The sequence below is a fragment of the Euprymna scolopes genome, chromosome 1 (assembly GCF_053919585.1).
Source record: "Euprymna scolopes isolate OS-2025 chromosome 1, ASM5391958v1, whole genome shotgun sequence".
Taxonomy (NCBI): Eukaryota; Metazoa; Mollusca; class Cephalopoda; order Sepiida; family Sepiolidae; genus Euprymna; species Euprymna scolopes.
The window spans coordinates 55,904,890-55,923,462 of NC_136482.1; the positions used below are offsets into that span (position 1 = coordinate 55,904,890).

Consider the following 18,573-nt stretch of genomic DNA (forward strand, 5'->3'; position numbering starts at 1 on the left):
TTTAAAATTAAAAGGACATTTCCAGCAATTCCGTAGTTGGAAATCTTGTGAAGTAGGCATTTAATGCCATACCCTTTCAAAATATTTACACCTTTGTAATATATATATATATATATATATATATATATATATATATATATAGGTATATATATGTGTGTGTTTGTGTGTGTGTCTCTGTGTGTGTGTGTGTGTGTGTTAAGATTTTTGTTCCTTAGAAGTGCTGGTTGAGTTTGAATAAAATTATTATATTATACGTTTGAAGGCAAAACAACGCATTATAACAAAATAAACAAACATTTATTTTGTTTGAAATTTATATTGAAATTCATAAATAAATCTATTTATGAATTAATACGTTATTTTGGCTTCAAACGCATATAATACGTATTTTATTATATATATATATATATATATATATATATATATATATATATATATATATATATATATATATGCAGTAAGTCATTATTCAAGGACATCTTATTAAACACGACAGAGTTCTTTTTTTCCGATTTTTGGGGAAATCTTCTCAATTCGCCGGGCGATGTTTTTTCTTTCGGCTGGCATTTGGATATTATGGCGCCCAAAATTTGTTGTTCGGTCATATTCTTCTCAAGAGCTTTCTATCGGCACATCCGATCGTCGAATTGAAAAGAAAAATGTGTGTGTGTGTGTGTGTGTGTGTGTGTGTGTGTGTGTGTGTGTGTGTGTGTGTGTGTGTGTGTGTGTGTGTGTGTGAACGATAATACCGTAAATCGGACACCACAAAAACTGTTTGCACTGTATAATAAATCGTAACTGTGAAATAAATAAAGGCAAAATGTACATATCAACAGATTCATCGATTTATTAAGAAATAAAATTATCAATCGAATAAATTGATACAATATAAACGTTTGGAATTTATCATTAATTGTCTAAAGAAAATACTGTGAAATTTTATGCTATCATTATGTTTACTCGCATTTACTTGTGAAGTTCATTGTAATTCTTTTAAAAAATATTCAATATTGGCCATTCTCACGGGTTCGTCATGACAGTGCCTTTGGGTCCACGTACATTAAATGGATTTCCTCCATGTGTTTAGGTTTATACATTACATCTACAAAAGAAAAAACATTTGAAGTAATCAAAACAAAATATTAAAAAATATTGTTGAGTTTTAAAAATAAATTATTTGACCGACTGCTTAAATGTCTGGTAAATTGTTTAAATCTCGATAGATTAAATTTAACCGATGAACTCTCTTTTATATATCTGTTGCATCGGAACATACAATGATCACTCCAAAAGTAAAGCTTTCTATTTTTTACATTCAAAACTTTGAAGAGCTTCAACGACGGGAATGATGCAATTAAAATGATCTGAATTTAGTTTTCTACTTAGTCACTACTATTATAAATATATATTTGCCAGGAATTCAATGACGTCCACCATTGTAATGGATTTACTTTCATCCGGTCTTCTTGCTTGCACGGTTTATGCGTTTATATGTCCATATCCCATTGGATTTTGTGATTCTCGTTTTCAAGTACTGTTGCCGTCTTATGCTTGTACCATTTTTCTCTGCGTTCGATATGCAGTTGTTTGAATAATTCTCAGTGTACTGCTTTCCCCACTTGGTTGTGCCTGTTCTTGTATTCCTTTTGAGCCAGTTTGCTGCATCCACTTACTATATAGTTTACCGTTTCGTCTCTTTGTCCACAAAGTCTTTCTGTTTTCTTGTGTTTTGTCGATTTTTGCATTGATGTGGTTGATTCTTATCGAATTATCTTGTGCTACAGTTATTAGGGATTCAGTTTCTCGGTTTACGTGTCCTTTTCGCATCCATGTCCAGTTTTTTGTTTTGTTTTTTCGTTATTCTCATCTTCTGTCATTCTTATGGACCTTCCGTGTAGTTGCTTCTCATCCCATTTTTCTTTTCTCGTTTTTTTTCTTTGTCTCTCTGTTTTTTTTTTTTTGTTTTATTGATTTTTTCAGTGTCTCTCGCTACCATGATTATTCTTTCAGTGTTTTACATTATGTAATTTTCTAATTCTTTATGGTGTCATTTTCTATAAAAACCAACCATCTCCTGTTGTCTTTTATTTTCACATAGATTTCACCAACATCGTCATTTGGGTGTAGTTCATTGTACAATGTTGTTAGTTTCTTGGCTTCTGATCGATCTGTCTCAGTTCTTTTTTAGTTCCCTCTATGAACGGCCCAGCGTACATTACTAGTGATACTACCCATGTATTTTTACCTTTTATTAGGTTTCTGATATATAATTTCGTTTCCAGGAGTTTTCTTGTTCTCCTCATGTATTCCTTTCCAATTCTCTCTTTCATTTTTGTTGTTGTTGTTGTTGTTGTTGTTGTTATTATTATTATTATTATTATTATTATTATTATTATTATTATTATTATTATTATTATTATTTGTACTCACTTGGTGTTTTCACACAGGCCATCATCAAAGATTTCTATTTGTCAATAAATTGTTCTCTGGAGACTAAGTAACAAAAAAATCTCTCGGAATTTGCAAATAAATTTGCATTATCGCAACGGCCGTTTGCTAGCTATTTCTTGTTGGCAACGGCCATTAGCCTTCACTAGAATTTAGGTGGAATAAAGCTTTCCTAACGTCTCAGTTATCTTATCACTCATCTAGTGGAGTTCTGTATTTAAGGACTTTTCTTAATATTTCAGCTGTTTTTAATATTGTTATCCGTTGTATCTTCTCAGCCATTCCACTAATTCAAATCTCTCTTATTCCTTTTTCAAAGTTTTTACAGAATAGTTTTTATGAATGGTGTTACCTTGACTTTCTTCATCTTCCATATCCCTTTTAGTTCTATGGTCAATACCATACATTTGCTTTGTTTCCTTGATATTCAACCTGTTGTCTGCGCGAAAGGACAAGATCTACAACCTGGCAGAGCTTTTCCTTTTTGTTAACAATTATAACATCCGGTTTTCTTGTTTGGATTGGTTTAGGCCACTCGAGGATAAGAGTGCACAGTGATCAAAAGGACAATATCATAGTATTCGTTTGAAGTGTAAATTTGGTTAATTGGATTACTTAAGGGGAACGGCTCATCAAGAACTTGTAAGACGGCCATATTGTGGTCAGCTGGAAAGCAAGTAAACGGAAGAGAGTTTCACAGGTGTTCAGTCCTTAGAAATAAGCTTTGTTCATGGGGTCTACGTTTAGGGTTAGGCACATAATGTTCATTTGTAAGTATTGCGGGCGGTTTGTATTTATATCATTCGTCTGGGTGTTGAAGATACAGTTTGTTTGCATAGTGTCCGGTGTACTGCTGCCTCTAATTAAACATATTATTTGGGGGCTACTTTACGATATTCATGTATTATGTGGTTTATCGTTTCGTCCCTTTGCATTTGTTGTTTTCTTGTCTTTTGTAGATATTTGCTTTCATGTACTTGGTTCTAATCGCGTTATCTTTTGTAGTTGTTATATGAAATTAAGTTTTTCTGTTTATGTGTCCTTTTCGTAGCCATGTTAAAGTGTTCTCAAGGGTCTCATCTTTTGTCATCCTTATGAATCGTCTGTGTTGCTGTTTCTCTTTCAATTATTTTTCTTTTTTCGTCTTATCCCTCGCCTTTCTGTTACTTACTGCAGTGATAAGCCTTTCTGTTAGCTGCATTATGTATTTTCTAGTTATGTCATTTATACAATCTTCTATACAAACCAACCCTCTTCCTCTATCGTTTCGTTTAACGTAGAGTCGGTCAACATCATTCTTTTGGATATAATGCATTGTGTATGACCATAGGATCCAGATGCCTGAGTTCTTTGGTCTTGCCTATGAACGGTTCGGAGTATAGTATTAGTGATACCGTCTATGTGTTTTTACCTTTTATTAGATTTCTACTATATAGTGTAGTTTCTAGGAGTTTGTTCTTAGGTATTTTTTTCAATTTTCTCTTTGGTTTCTGTTAATTTGCTGGTGTTTGCTTGCAGAACTGCTAAACAATTGTAAATCCCGTGTTCTCTTAGTGTCTTTATATCCGCTTGCTTAGATAGTTCCATACTTTTTGTTGCTTTCAGTTTTCCCTTATAAATAATAGTGCTCACTTTTCTATGCCAAATTCCAATCGGATATCATGACTGAAGACTTTGGTTATGTTTATTAGTGTCTCTAGTTTGTTTTTGTTTCTTGCAAAAAGCTTCAATAATCCATATACAATAGATATTTCATTCTTTTGTCTGTAATAGTAAATTTTAGCATTTCCTTAGTATATTGTTAATGGGGCATCATGGCGATAATGAACAATAGTGATGATAGGGAATCTCCTTAAAAGATACCTTTTGTATTTTTATCTCAGTTATGTATTGTCCATCATCTTTCAGTTCAAGTCTCCAGGTTTTCATTACTTTTTCAATCAAATTGATAATCTTGTCTAGTATATCTTCAAGAATTCTAGTATCTGTGCTTGAAGGATCCTATCGTACGCCTTCTAGTAGTCGATCCATGCCATGGATAAATTGTTTTTCTACTTTTTACTCCCTTCATCATCTTTTGGTCTTTGTATAGTAGATCATGCGTTCCCCTTTTTTGTTTTCAATTATTGTTATTATTGATTTTTCACACAGGTCATCAATGATTGCTCATTGACCACAATCGGTAGTGTTTCCAACAAGTCTCTCCAGATTTTCAGTACTCTTCTACTTTTTCGATAAACTTTGCAAGTGAATTTGCGTCATCGCAACAGTAGCTTACCACTGATGGCACGCTGGCAATAACAGTTGGTCATTGGGTGTCTAGTTAGTGCTTTCCCGTATCAGTCTTTCTATCCTCCGTGACTCTTAAACCATTTGGTGTAGTTTAAATTGATGCTCAATATTATTATTATTATTATTATTATTATTATTATTATTATTATTATTATTATTATTATTTGTATGTAGATTAGTACCAACATTTTTAAAACAATTTGTTGAACTTACCAATATCAATGGCAATAATTCGACCTTCAACTATCAGGCAAGCGATCCACTTAAAATATTTACTTTCTTGGATGTCATTGATTCTGTAGACGAATTTTTCTCGTCTTTTCTTACCGATCACCGATTCTCTGTAGTGGAATTCTAAACTGAAAACAAAAGACAATATTTCTGCATTAGAGTAGTGTTTTTCTATGAAATTCAAGTATGGTTATTACTTAGTTTATTATTATTATCATTATTATTATTATTATTATTATTATTATTAATAATAATAATAATAATAATAATAATAATAATAATAATAATAATAATAATAATAATAATAATAAATACTAGGGGTTTTCACATAGGCTATAGTAAAAGATCTGTTATTGAGAAACAACATGTGGCGTTCCCTGGAGTCTAGGTGATAAATAATCTCTCCAAATGTCCAGTACTCTCCACCTATTTCGATAACTTTTTCAAATTAATTTGCGTTGTCGCAGCAGCCGTTTCCGATTGATTTCATCGTTGAAAACGACCATTGGTTTTCAATGAAATTTGGACTTTTCTTTCTTGTTAATTATTACGACATCCGATGTTTTTACTTAGATGGGTTTATATTATTATCATTATTATTATTATTATTATTATTATTATTAGTAGTAGTAGTAGTAGTAGTAGTAGTAGTAGTAGTAGTAGTAGTAGTGAAACCAATGATGAGTATTTGAAACGTATGGAAAGAGAAAGGGCAGAAGAATTTACTGGGAAGAAGATGTATGGAAAGTTTTTCCAAGATGTAGCAGTTGTGGTAGATGAAAGATCATGGCAGTGAGTTGGGTATCTTGCTACGAGCACTGAAATCTTTGTTTGTGCAGCACAAGAGCAGGAACTAAGACCAGGACTGTTCAAGAAAGTAGTTCAAGGAGACGGTGTCGCTGAAGAATGCTGGATTTGTGGAAAGTTTTCAGTATCAGTTGCGCACATTGCAGCAGGGTTTAGTGGATTATCTCTGAAAGAGTACCGCTGAAGGCACGACTGCGTGAAGCTTCGGATATATTAGGAGGTTTGTAAAAAGTTTGAGCTGGGAAGTGATTTGAGGAGGTACTGAATGAAGTGATAATGAAAATGTAAGGGTATAGTGGAACAAAAGTGTCATGACAACCAACCAAGTGGAACATAATCGTCTGGATTTGATCGTCATTGGCAAGATATCAAAGAGGTGGCAAATCATAGAATTTTATGTGCCCTGAGACAAGAATGCGATAGAGGGGAGAAACGAGAAATATGGCAGTTACGCTCCGTTGGACTTGGAGGTAAGACGTGTACCAAGGTATTTCGGTGGTAGTTGGTACATTAAGTGTAAGATTAACTCGTGTGGGAGGACATTTTGAAAAAACAATGAATCCTTAATGCGTTGGGTAGTTTTCAGACATCTGTTATTGTAGGTACCACCAATATGAAGACTTTTGAGCTTTGAAGTTCTTGGGGTTCTTGAGCTGAAAATGATGGAGACTCCTCTGATAATGAATTTCATCTCTTTTCAGAGAGACGTTATTGAATGAAATGAGGATTATTATTATTATTATTATTATTATTATTATTATTATTATTATTATTATTATTATTTGCTGTACCCGGCCACGCGTTGCTGTCGTTCAGTTTGTTAAAATGAACACATTCCTCAAGAAAAATTGCATTTTATTCGTTTATTTACTTTTATTATTTTTTTGCAATTTTTTAATCAATAAAAGTTGTTATTCCCCCCCCCCCCAAAGAGATTAATTTTTTACCATAAATTGTTAGGTGAAAGTTGTTTTCTTTCAGGAAAACTTGCACTTTTTTTTAAAGAAATTTGTCAGTAAACGTTTCTCTTTGAAAGCGGAATTTTTATTATAAAAAGAACAGGTGAACACTGTAAATAGTTATGTGAAAGTAGAGAAAAATTTGATTCTTTTTTTCAAGAGAATGTACAATTTTTTTTATTTTAACAGATGTTCAGAAAATAAACAGAAAAATACTTCCATCATTAATTATGCAAAAAAATAAATAAAATGTTTATTTAGTGTTTCAACATAATTCTTATTAAATTACGATAAAACTTGCTGAGTATGCGCTGTTTTACGGTTGTTGTAAAAATGGAACGGAAACTTAAATTTCGCTTCGTTTTAATCTTTCTTAATTTTTTAATTGTGCCCCCCCTCAAACAAATATAATAAAAACAGTAACATTCAACAATTGTACTTTATGTATATAAAACACAAAATATTTATTAAAAAAAAAGAAAAAAGTTAATAACGAAAGGGAAATAATTCCATTTTTAAACGAAAAAGTCAGTTTGGTATATCTTTTTGTTATTTTTTTACATAAGTCCAGCTTACCATTCACATTGGAAATGTCGACATTTATAGGTTGTAGGGTACGTTTACAACGAATAAACACTCCAATCTAGTAGATGTATCAGAATTTTTGACACCTTTATCACGAAACTGCGAATAAAATATAAAAACCTCGTAATTTCTCTTTTAAAAGTTGGTTGTTTATTTTCTATATGGATTATACTTCCAAAATAAACTAATAAAGTTGTTTTAAAAGTAATAGAAATATTTTTTTATTTAAAAAAAAAACTAATGAATTTTACGAACTCAATATTTTTCAATTTTTAAACTTTAAAAATCTATCAAAATTTTTCTATTGATTCTATTTTTACGATATTTTCAGGGTCAATGTGAAATTTTATGCCATTTCCAATAAACTGAATATAATATTTTAGACAAACGTTTTTTTAATTCACGCCCCTCCCCATTTTCAAGTGTCTATTAAAAAGTAAATAATTAATTTACTCACTAAAGTTTTATATATCACAAATTGAAGAGAAAAGGTCAATAAGTAATATATTAAAATTTAAAACAAAAAAGTAGTGTTTTTTAGAAATTTACCTGTAAAGTTCGAAGTTTAAAACCTGTTTTTTTAAACCACGTTGGTTGTTTTTTCTTTTGTTTTTGTTTTTTTTATGAAACCTTGGTCATTGCTCCTTTAATTGAAAGAAATTAGGGCTTGAATTATATTTTTCGAGGAGTTATAAGCTTGGAAAGACAGGAGGTCGAATAATTCACGCCTCTAATTTTGAAATGTCGATTAAAAAGTAAATAATTTACTCACCAAAGTGTTATATATCACAAATTGAAGAGAAAAGGTCAATAAATAATATATTCAAATTTAAAACAAAAAAGTAGTGTTTTTTAGAAATTTACCTGTAAAGTCCGAAGTTTAAAACCTTAAAAAAAAAAAAAACACATGGTTTGTTTGTTTTTGTTTTTTTTATGAAACCTTGGTCAGTGCTCCCTTAATTGAAAAAAATAGGGCTTGAGTTACATTTTTCGAGGAGTTATAAGCTTGGAAAAACGGGATGGAATTATTCACTATTTTTCACGAAATTTCTGACACACCTACCAATCTACCCATGTTAAGAACGGCTTTCGGAATAGACACCCCTAACCTTGCCAGCATACCCGAAAAGCTATAAAAGTTGATGTGTCGAATGCGAACGATGAGTTGGATGTAATGTAAAAATGTACCGAATTTAAAAGGGAACGAAATTCAAATATCCGTTCCATTTTTACAACAACCGTAAAGCAGAGCATTCTATGCAAATTTTACCTAACTTACTGTATTAATGCTATTTTTTAATCAAAAAAAAATTCGGTTTGGCTATAAATTCCTAAACTCATTTCACCCTAAATAATTTAGGTGACTGAAATAGGTATATAATTGAATCTTTAATTCCCTGAATAGTATGCGAGAATTCATTTTTTTTCGAGTTATATCGAATTCATTAATACGGACTTTAGGGGATTTTTTCGTAATGTTACTGTAAAAATTATTTTTTATTGTTACAAATTACGATGCTTTATTTATATAAAAAAAGCAAAAATAAATTCTTGCGTTTTTTATTTACTACTGAAAACCATAACTTTAGTAAAGGTATTTTTTGTTTAAACAAAATAAAACATTTTCACTATGAGTTAAGTAAAAATAATTAGTTCATTATATTTTGCGATCATTATTTGATAAATACTACAATTTTCATTAAAATTGGTTAATTTCCTGATTTTTGGTGAATTTTTAAGTAAAGGGAGGGGTCAAAATGTTTATACACTTTGAGCGTCGGCATTCATTTTTCGATGAATATTTAATAGGAAAGCGACCACGTGTGGTAAATTTATCAATAATCATGTGATAAAACCCATTTAAAATTTACCGATATTGTAAACACATTCTGTTTACATTAAGCCTGTAGTATTTTTTTAGTGATGCAGTGTTGGCAACTGAGATTTTAAAAAAAACCGCGAGATCAGGAGAAAGATATGTCCAGAAAATCGCTATCATCTGAAATTTTCAAAAATCGCTAATTCCCCCCCCCAAAAAAAAACTCCCTATTTTCACTTCCTACCATAAAAAATTATAAATATAGTATATTCAATATATAAAATGTTCCGTGTTTTCTCACTATATGTTTCTGGAATTATATTGAAGCGGTTAGCTCCCGTATTTTATCAGCTAGTTTTACCTGTTTTTTTTTTCAGAGAGGGTATTTTTTTTTTGCAGGAAACAAATCATAAACTCAAACTTTTTATAATAAAAGTTAAATTGAAATATACTGCAAATTAAACATCACAATAACGGTGCAACATATTTCGAAATTAGAAAAATAAAAAAACAAAAAACTTTGTTTTAGCGTGTTAAAAGTATTTAGGTTGGTAGATAATTAAATTCTACTGTATTGATATAGTTTTTTTTTTGCTGTTGTTTCTTGCTTTTTACAATTTTCGACTAAATACTTCTAAATTTCGTATTTTAAACTACTTCAAAGGTTGGAATGCCCACCCACCCACCTAAAATGTACTTGGAAAAGGCGATTTTATAGCGAGATTTAAGAATTGTTAGCCGAAAAAAAGGTGAAAAACAAAACAAATAATCAATAAATAATTGTTACCAAAGGCAATAAATGCTACTTTTACTTTTACTTACATGAATGAATTTATTATATGTTTTAAAGTATTTTCAAGCGCTTGCGGGGGTGTGGGTGCGAAATACCTCCAGATTTTCTAGAATTTCTCGCTACATTGTAAACGAAATCTCTAGATCTAGCAGGAACACCGCTAAATTAGAAACACTGGTCACGTGACAGGAAGCGGTAATAAATAATTGTCCCTAAATAAAAAAAATCGCCTATCGGTACAAAGAAATCCACCTATTTATCATAGAAAAATTAAGTATAATGTTATAATTGAAAAGAAATATATAAAAACATACATAGATATAGTAAACATATTATACCAAAACGTGGAAGCCATCCGTCCAGTGGTTTTTGTAACAATTAATTCCGAACGAACCAACAGTTACATTTTTATATATATAGATTATCACTTATGTTATTTGCATATTATTTTCATTCAATATTCAATTCAATAAGTATTTTTCCACAAAAATGTAGTTCAGTCATTTCGGGATTAATAAAGCTTATCCTAATCTGATTAGAACTCACCCCCGAACTTAGAATTAGTGTTATCATAAGCCTATATTTTTAAATGTTTTACCCCTGGAAACAGCGATCACATAAAAAGAGAAGAAATTGACGACTATTTTGTTTAATAAAAGTGGTTACGTGAAAGTAACGACAAAATATATGTTATGATATGACAAAACTAACATATCGTTTCAAGACGTTAATAACAATAATAGAATAATACATGTTTTATTATTTTGTAAGAGTCATTTGTTATATATTTGTTCTTTGCTTTTTCGTTGTTAACTATGCAACACGTTAGCCATGTTTTCATTCAATATATTTTCTATTATTCATGAGATTAACGTAGTAAATTTATTCAATATTTTAATTACATATATATCTTAAATATAATTATTATTGATGTATTTTTAATTACCTATGAAATTTTAGTAGTACTTTTTACTTATAATTATCTATGAAATGTACGTGTTTCATACTTTTTAATTATGAGCATATTGTATTAGGTTGGTGCAAAAACAATATCGTTTTCTCACATATGTTACTTTTATATATGATTTCTGAATTAATTCATTGATATATATATATATATATATATATATATATATATATGAATTAATTCAGAAATCATATATAAAAGTAACATATATGAGAAGACATATGTGAGAAAACAATATTGTTGATATATATATATATATATATATATATATATATATATATATATAGCCAGTAGAGTTTAGTTTCCTAGAAGTACATCCAATGAAACAACACGTGTCTACCAAAATAGTGCTCAATGAGTGAACAGAGCATGTATATTAATTTTATTTATACAAACATTAATGGCTACATATGTGCATACATGTTTCTGTAATCACCCACGTTGGGGGATTACGTCTTCAGGCCAAGAACTACCTTCAAAAGTGACATTTCCACCAAATACATTTTTCTACTCCGTTTATCAAGTTAAAAATACAACCTGGGTGGGAGTCAAAAAAAAAACAAAAAACGGTAAAAGGATGAGTGAGGTCTCTGAAGATGATAAACATCTTTTTTCTCTTCCCCTTCCCCCATCTAACCTAACTTTTGGCTTTTTATGACCTAGGGTACTTGAGAGTTTAGTTTTCTTGTCTTAGAGTCTGTAAGTTAATAACCTTAGCTATGGTCAACCAAGTACTGACCGGTGCCTTTTAATCTACCTCCACCCACACATACACACAACACACACACATAACACATCCATACACAGACACTGCCAACACACACACACACACGCATTAATCAATATATTCAAAAGCGAATCCATGCTGAACACTCTTTGTTTTATTTACTGAAACTAGACAATGATTCTGAAACTACATAGAGGATAAAGTAAAAGTTACATTAAGGTAAATAACAAAATATAAAAGAATAAAAATAAAATACATAAATAAATAAATAAATAAATAAAAATAAATAAAAAATATAAAATATAATAAAAAATAAAAAATATAAAATAAAAAATAAAAATAAATAAAATAAAAAAATAAAAAATAAAAAAATAAAAAAATAAAAAAATAAATTAAGAATAAAGTAAAATTAAATTAAAACAAATAAACCCACAAAATGTGAATAAATATAAACCCGAAAGTTTTCTAAACCCCACATGTACCTATATGCGTGTATCAGTACACTTATAAATGTCTAACATTTATCTACACCCGCGCATATATACACACACACATTACAGACATACAGAGACAAATAATAGTATTTTTCTTTACTTATGCAGCGTGGTAACATCTTCGCATATGCAATATTATGCTACCCGACTACAGACGGGTGTACATATATATACATACATATATACATATATATATATATATATATATATATACATATACATACATATACACACATATACACAAACACACACATACATACATAAATACATACATATACATATATACATATATACACATACATACATATAAACACACGCACACAACAGACATACATATACATATCAACACATACATACATATATAACATATATATAAACAACATTCGGACATCCATACATTTTTGTAATCTATATTGTTACAACAATTCTATACGAGGCCGCCTATTCTAATAGTTCAGAAATATACGTGTGTATACATACATCTACATACAATAGACACAGAGACACATCCACATACAAACATACACGCCGATACATAGATACAGATATACATATACATATATATATAAACATACAAACATACATGCATACGTAAAATACACCTATATATCCAAAGTCACACAAATATAGACATATATATATATATACATGCAAACATGTACCGTGCCACCAAATGATACATCTAAAGTAGAAACAGACATGAATACACCTACTGTATAAATTCACTTTTTCTATCAAATTCCACATCTCTAGTTATGTTTCATGGCCCCTTCCGCTTGTTACACTTTCTTAAGTTGTAGGTTTTTACCGTAAAAATTGACACTACGTAAAAATTTATATTGAATTCAGTATGAAGTTCATAGGGTTATCCTCATATTTAACAAAGATTCTTTCGATGGTAAGGCAGATATACATAAGATGTATCACGACACAATAATAATATATAATAACATATGACAGAAATCAGAGTATTTAGGTTATATAAACCTAGTATATAAGCTTATATATTGTAGTACTTACCTTCATCTTTGCTTATTCACTCTAATACCCTTATTCCTTTCTCTTCCATTTACCCTTCATTCCTTACTTTCTTTCATCTATTTATTTCTTCTATTTTTTTTTTTTTTTTTTTTTTTTTTATATTAATAAATTATTTTTCCTACCCGGGTCTATAAAGATCATATCTCCATACAAGCACACACCCAAAAATATCCATATGCATACATTATTACGGGCTTCACTCAAAACGATCTATTACTCATTTAGTTCAAATATACCTTCATACAGGTGCTTATTTCGGCTAGTAATAACATAACTGCTCGATGAAGTAGAACATTAAGTGACTTACGTAACCCATATGGGTATGATTATAGTTGCGACCTCACTTATCCTCTTTTTTTGGGGGGGGGGTTATTTGATGGGGGTTAGTTGTACTTATAGCAGTTCCATTATCCCAATTTAGAGTTCCTTAAGTGCATGTATTCTGAAATGTTTGCAGGATATAGCAGTTTCTTGTTTAATATTCAATAATTTTTCTCGGTCTTTAAACCTAGTTATCTCAAGTTTTTCTGATAAGCATAATAGACATGGTGAGTTCAATGAGTGGCAAGTATTGGCCCTTCTAATAATATTCCATTCTATTCTAGGTGTTTTATTTTCTCTAACTAATTTCCAGTAATATAACGATAAGGAAGTGTCCTTTTCATATGTTTGATTATTCATCGAGCGTGTATGTCCATAGAATCTATTTTTGAAAGTCATTTGGGTACTCCCTATGTAGAATCTTTCGTCCCTTGGGTTCTCCATCGGGAATATCCTTGCTTGGTATACCACCGATGAGGTCAGACATTCATTTTTTATTGGGCATTCCTCAGGTTTTTTACAGTTACATTTATTCACCGCAGTGTTTGCACTAGTATTCTCCCCTTCTCTATTAGTCGTCTTTAAAATTCTTCCATTATGCTTTTTTATAATCCTTTCCAAATTATCACTACAGCTGTAACTTAATTTTAATGTATTTTTATTAAATATCTTATGTAATATATTATTTGGTGGGAAATGCTTATTAATAAGTTGTAAAAATTTTGCACCAAGTTTTGTTTTCAACAAACATGGAAAGAATTAACTTCGATACGTCACTAAAGAACATCCCCAAACCAAATACCAAGGATTATTTACTAAAATTAATAATGAAAATGGATGATTTACTCAAAAGGATGAAATGGAAAGCTACCTTTTTTCTATTGGATAAAAATGATAACACCAAGAAAGAGAGATATGGATTTAAAAGCATTAAATCACCACCAGTAATCCCACAATTAGTGCTATTCGAGAAGGATCTCTATTCACTAATTAGAAATTTAGAATTCCACAAAACTAAAAATCAATTCCAAAAAAAACTCGACGATATTGTAAAGGAGATCAACAAGTCACAACATATCCTTGTTAAGGCTGATAAGACCAGAAATTTTTACAAATTAGACAGGGAGAAATATAATGACCTGGTCCAGAAGAATTTGAAAAAAGACTATCACAAGGTAAAAAATAACAACGTAATTCATTTGATAAATAAGGACAGTAAAAAAATCACGGATGAATTACAAATCAGCGATAGAGTAAATAAACTTAGAGAAAACGAAGCGTATATCCTTTTAAAGGATCATAAACCTAGCTTCAACACAAAACCAACAACAAGATTGATTAACCCAACCAGACCCGAAATTGGAAAGATTAGTAAAAGAATATTAGAGAAAATCAATCTAGAATTAAAACGGCAGTTCAACCTGAACCTATGGATAAATACGGCGGATCCGGTAAAATGGTTTCTTAACATTGCCAACAAGAAAAACTGCGCCTTTGTGCAATTTGACATTATGGATTACTACCCGTCAATCACAAAGGATCTCTTTGGAAAGGCAATTGAATTTGCCAAGACCTATACTAATGTCTCCGAGGAGGATTTGGATATTATTATGAAATGCCGCACAACTGTCCTTGTCTATAACGGGGAACAATGGACAAAAAATGGGCAAAACAACTTTTTCGGGGTATCAATGGGATCGCTGGACTCTGCAGAGGCAACAGATCTCGTTGGACTTTATATCATTCATAATTTAACGAACGATAATATTATTGATAGAAGGGACATGGGCCTATATCGTGATGATGGGCTGATAATAGTGAAGAATGCTACAAGTGTTAAATGCGATCAAATTAGGAGAGCAATCCATAGGGACATGAAAAATTTTGGCCTAAAAGTAGAAGTTAATGCTAACTTAAAACAGGTTGATTTCCTTGACGTTACTTTAGATCTGGATTTAAATGCTTATAAACCATATATGAAGGATAACGCTAATCCTATTTATATACACCCGCAGTCTAACCATCCACCATCCATTATTAAACATATACCGTTATCTATTGAAAGTAGAATAAGTAACAATTCATCTAATGAAGTAACTTTCAATAATTGCAAAGCTATTTATAATACAGCACTTAAAAATAGTGGATATAAGGACATAGAGATAAAATATAAAATAAATAACACTAGCACAAATGGATCTAGAAATCGTGGTAGGAAAATTATTTGGTTCACACCCCCCTTTAACATTATGTTGAAAACAAAACTTGGTGCAAAATTTTTACAACTTATTAATAAGCATTTCCCACCAAATAATATATTACATAAGATATTTAATAAAAATACATTAAAATTAAGTTACAGCTGTAGTGATAATTTGGAAAGGATTATAAAAAAGCATAATGGAAGAATTTTAAAGACGACTAATAGAGAAGGGGAGAATACTAGTGCAAACACTGCGGTGAATAAATGTAACTGTAAAAAACCTGAGGAATGCCCAATAAAAAATGAATGTCTGACCTCATCGGTGGTATACCAAGCAAGGATATTCCCGATGGAGAACCCAAGGGACGAAAGATTCTACATAGGGAGTACCCAAATGACTTTCAAAAATAGATTCTATGGACATACACGCTCGATGAATAATCAAACATATGAAAAGGACACTTCCTTATCGTTATATTACTGGAAATTAGTTAGAGAAAATAAAACACCTAGAATAGAATGGAATATTATTAGAAGGGCCAATACTTGCCACTCATTGAACTCACCATGTCTATTATGCTTATCAGAAAAACTTGAGATAACTAGGTTTAAAGACCGAGAAAAATTATTGAATATTAAACAAGAAACTGCTATATCCTGCAAACATTTCAGAATACATGCACTTAAGGAACTCTAAATTGGGATAATGGAACTGCTATAAGTACAACTAACCCCCATCAAATAACCCCCCCCCCAAAAAAAAAAAAAGAGGATAAGTGAGGTCGCAACTATAATCATACCCATATGGGTTACGTAAGTCACTTAATGTTCTACTTCATCGAGCAGTTATGTTATTACTAGCCGAAATAAGCACCTGTATGAAGGTATATTTGAACTAAATGAGTAATAGATCGTTTTGAGTGAAGCCCGTAATAATGTATGCATATGGATATTTTTGGGTGTGTGCTTGTATGGAGATATGATCTTTATAGACCCGGGTAGGAAAAATAATTTATTAATATAAAAAAAAAAAAAAAAAAAAAAAAAGAAAAAAATAGAAGAAATAAATAGATGAAAGAAAGTAAGGAATGAAGGGTAAATGGAAGAGAAAGGAATAAGGGTATTAGAGTGAATAAGCAAAGATGAAGGTAAGTACTACAATATATAAGCTTATATACTAGGTTTATATAACCTAAATACTCTGATTTCTGTCATATGTTATTATATATTATTATTGTGTCGTGATACATCTTATGTATATCTGCCTTACCATCGAAAGAATCTTTGTTAAATATGAGGATAACCCTATGAACTTCATACTGAATTCAATATAAATTTTTACGTAGTGTCAATTTTTACGGTAAAAACCTACAACTTAAGAAAGTGTAACAAGCGGAAGGGGCCATGAAACATAACTAGAGATGTGGAATTTGATAGAAAAAGTGAATTTATACAGTAGGTGTATTCATGTCTGTTTCTACTTTAGATGTATCATTTGGTGGCACGGTACATGTTTGCATGTATATATATATATATGTCTATATTTGTGTGACTTTGGATATATAGGTGTATTTTACGTATGCATGTATGTTTGTATGTTTATATATATATGTATATGTATATCTGTATCTATGTATCGGCGTGTATGTTTGTATGTGGATGTGTCTCTGTGTCTATTGTATGTAGATGTATGTATACACACGTATATTTCTGAACTATTAGAATAGGCGGCCTCGTATAGAATTGTTGTAACAATATAGATTACAAAAATGTATGGATGTCCGAATGTTGTTTATATATATGTTATATATGTATGTATGTGTTGATATGTATATGTATGTCTGTTGTGTGCGTGTGTTTATATGTATGTATGTGTATATATGTATATATGTATATGTATGTATTTATGTATGTATGTGTGTGTTTGTGTATATGTGTGTATATGTATGTATATGTATATATATATATATATATATATATATATGTATATATGTATGTATATATATGTACACCCGTCTGTAGTCGGGTAGCATAATATTGCATATGCGAAGATGTTACCACGCTGCATAAGTAAAGAAAAATACTATTATTTGTCTCTGTATGTCTGTAATGTGTGTGTGTATATATGCGCGGGTGTAGATAAATGTTAGACATTTATAAGTGTACTGATACACGCATATAGGTACATGTGGGGTTTAGAAAACTTTCGGGTTTATATTTATTCACATTTTGTGGGTTTATTTGTTTTAATTTAATTTTACTTTATTCTTAATTTATTTTTTTATTTTTTTATTTTTTTATTTTTTATTTTTTTATTTTATTTATTTTTATTTTTTATTTTATATTTTTTATTTTTTATTATATTTTATATTTTTTATTTATTTTTATTTATTTATTTATTTATTTATGTATTTTATTTTTATTCTTTTATATTTTGTTATTTACCTTAATGTAACTTTTACTTTATCCTCTATGTAGTTTCAGAATCATTGTCTAGTTTCAGTAAATAAAACAAAGAGTGTTCAGCATGGATTCGCTTTTGAATATATTGATTAATGCGTGTGTGTGTGTGTGTTGGCAGTGTCTGTGTATGGATGTGTTATGTGTGTGTGTTGTGTGTATGTGTGGGTGGAGGTAGATTAAAAGGCACCGGTCAGTACTTGGTTGACCATAGCTAAGGTTATTAACTTACAGACTCTAAGACAAGAAAACTAAACTCTCAAGTACCCTAGGTCATAAAAAGCCAAAAGTTAGGTTAGATGGGGGAAGGGGAAGAGAAAAAAGATGTTTATCATCTTCAGAGACCTCACTCATCCTTTTACCGTTTTTTGTTTTTTTTTTGACTCCCACCCAGGTTGTATTTTTAACTTGATAAACGGAGTAGAA

The 18,573-nt window shown here is 30.4% G+C and overlaps 1 protein-coding gene across 1 annotated transcript in view; it reads right to left on the reverse strand.

The window, feature by feature from the left end:
• Positions 1 to 831: 831 nt before the first annotated feature.
• LOC145298083 (uncharacterized) overlaps positions 832 to 18,573 on the reverse strand; it is a 51,460-nt gene continuing 33,718 nt past the window's right edge. The window contains exons 6-7 of the mRNA XM_080144298.1: positions 4,954 to 5,099; positions 832 to 1,102 (exon numbers count right to left, since the gene is read on the reverse strand). Coding sequence (XP_080000424.1) covers positions 1,032 to 1,102; positions 4,954 to 5,099 — 217 coding nt within the window. The 3' untranslated portion in view covers positions 832 to 1,031. The remainder of the gene's footprint in view (positions 1,103 to 4,953; positions 5,100 to 18,573) is intronic.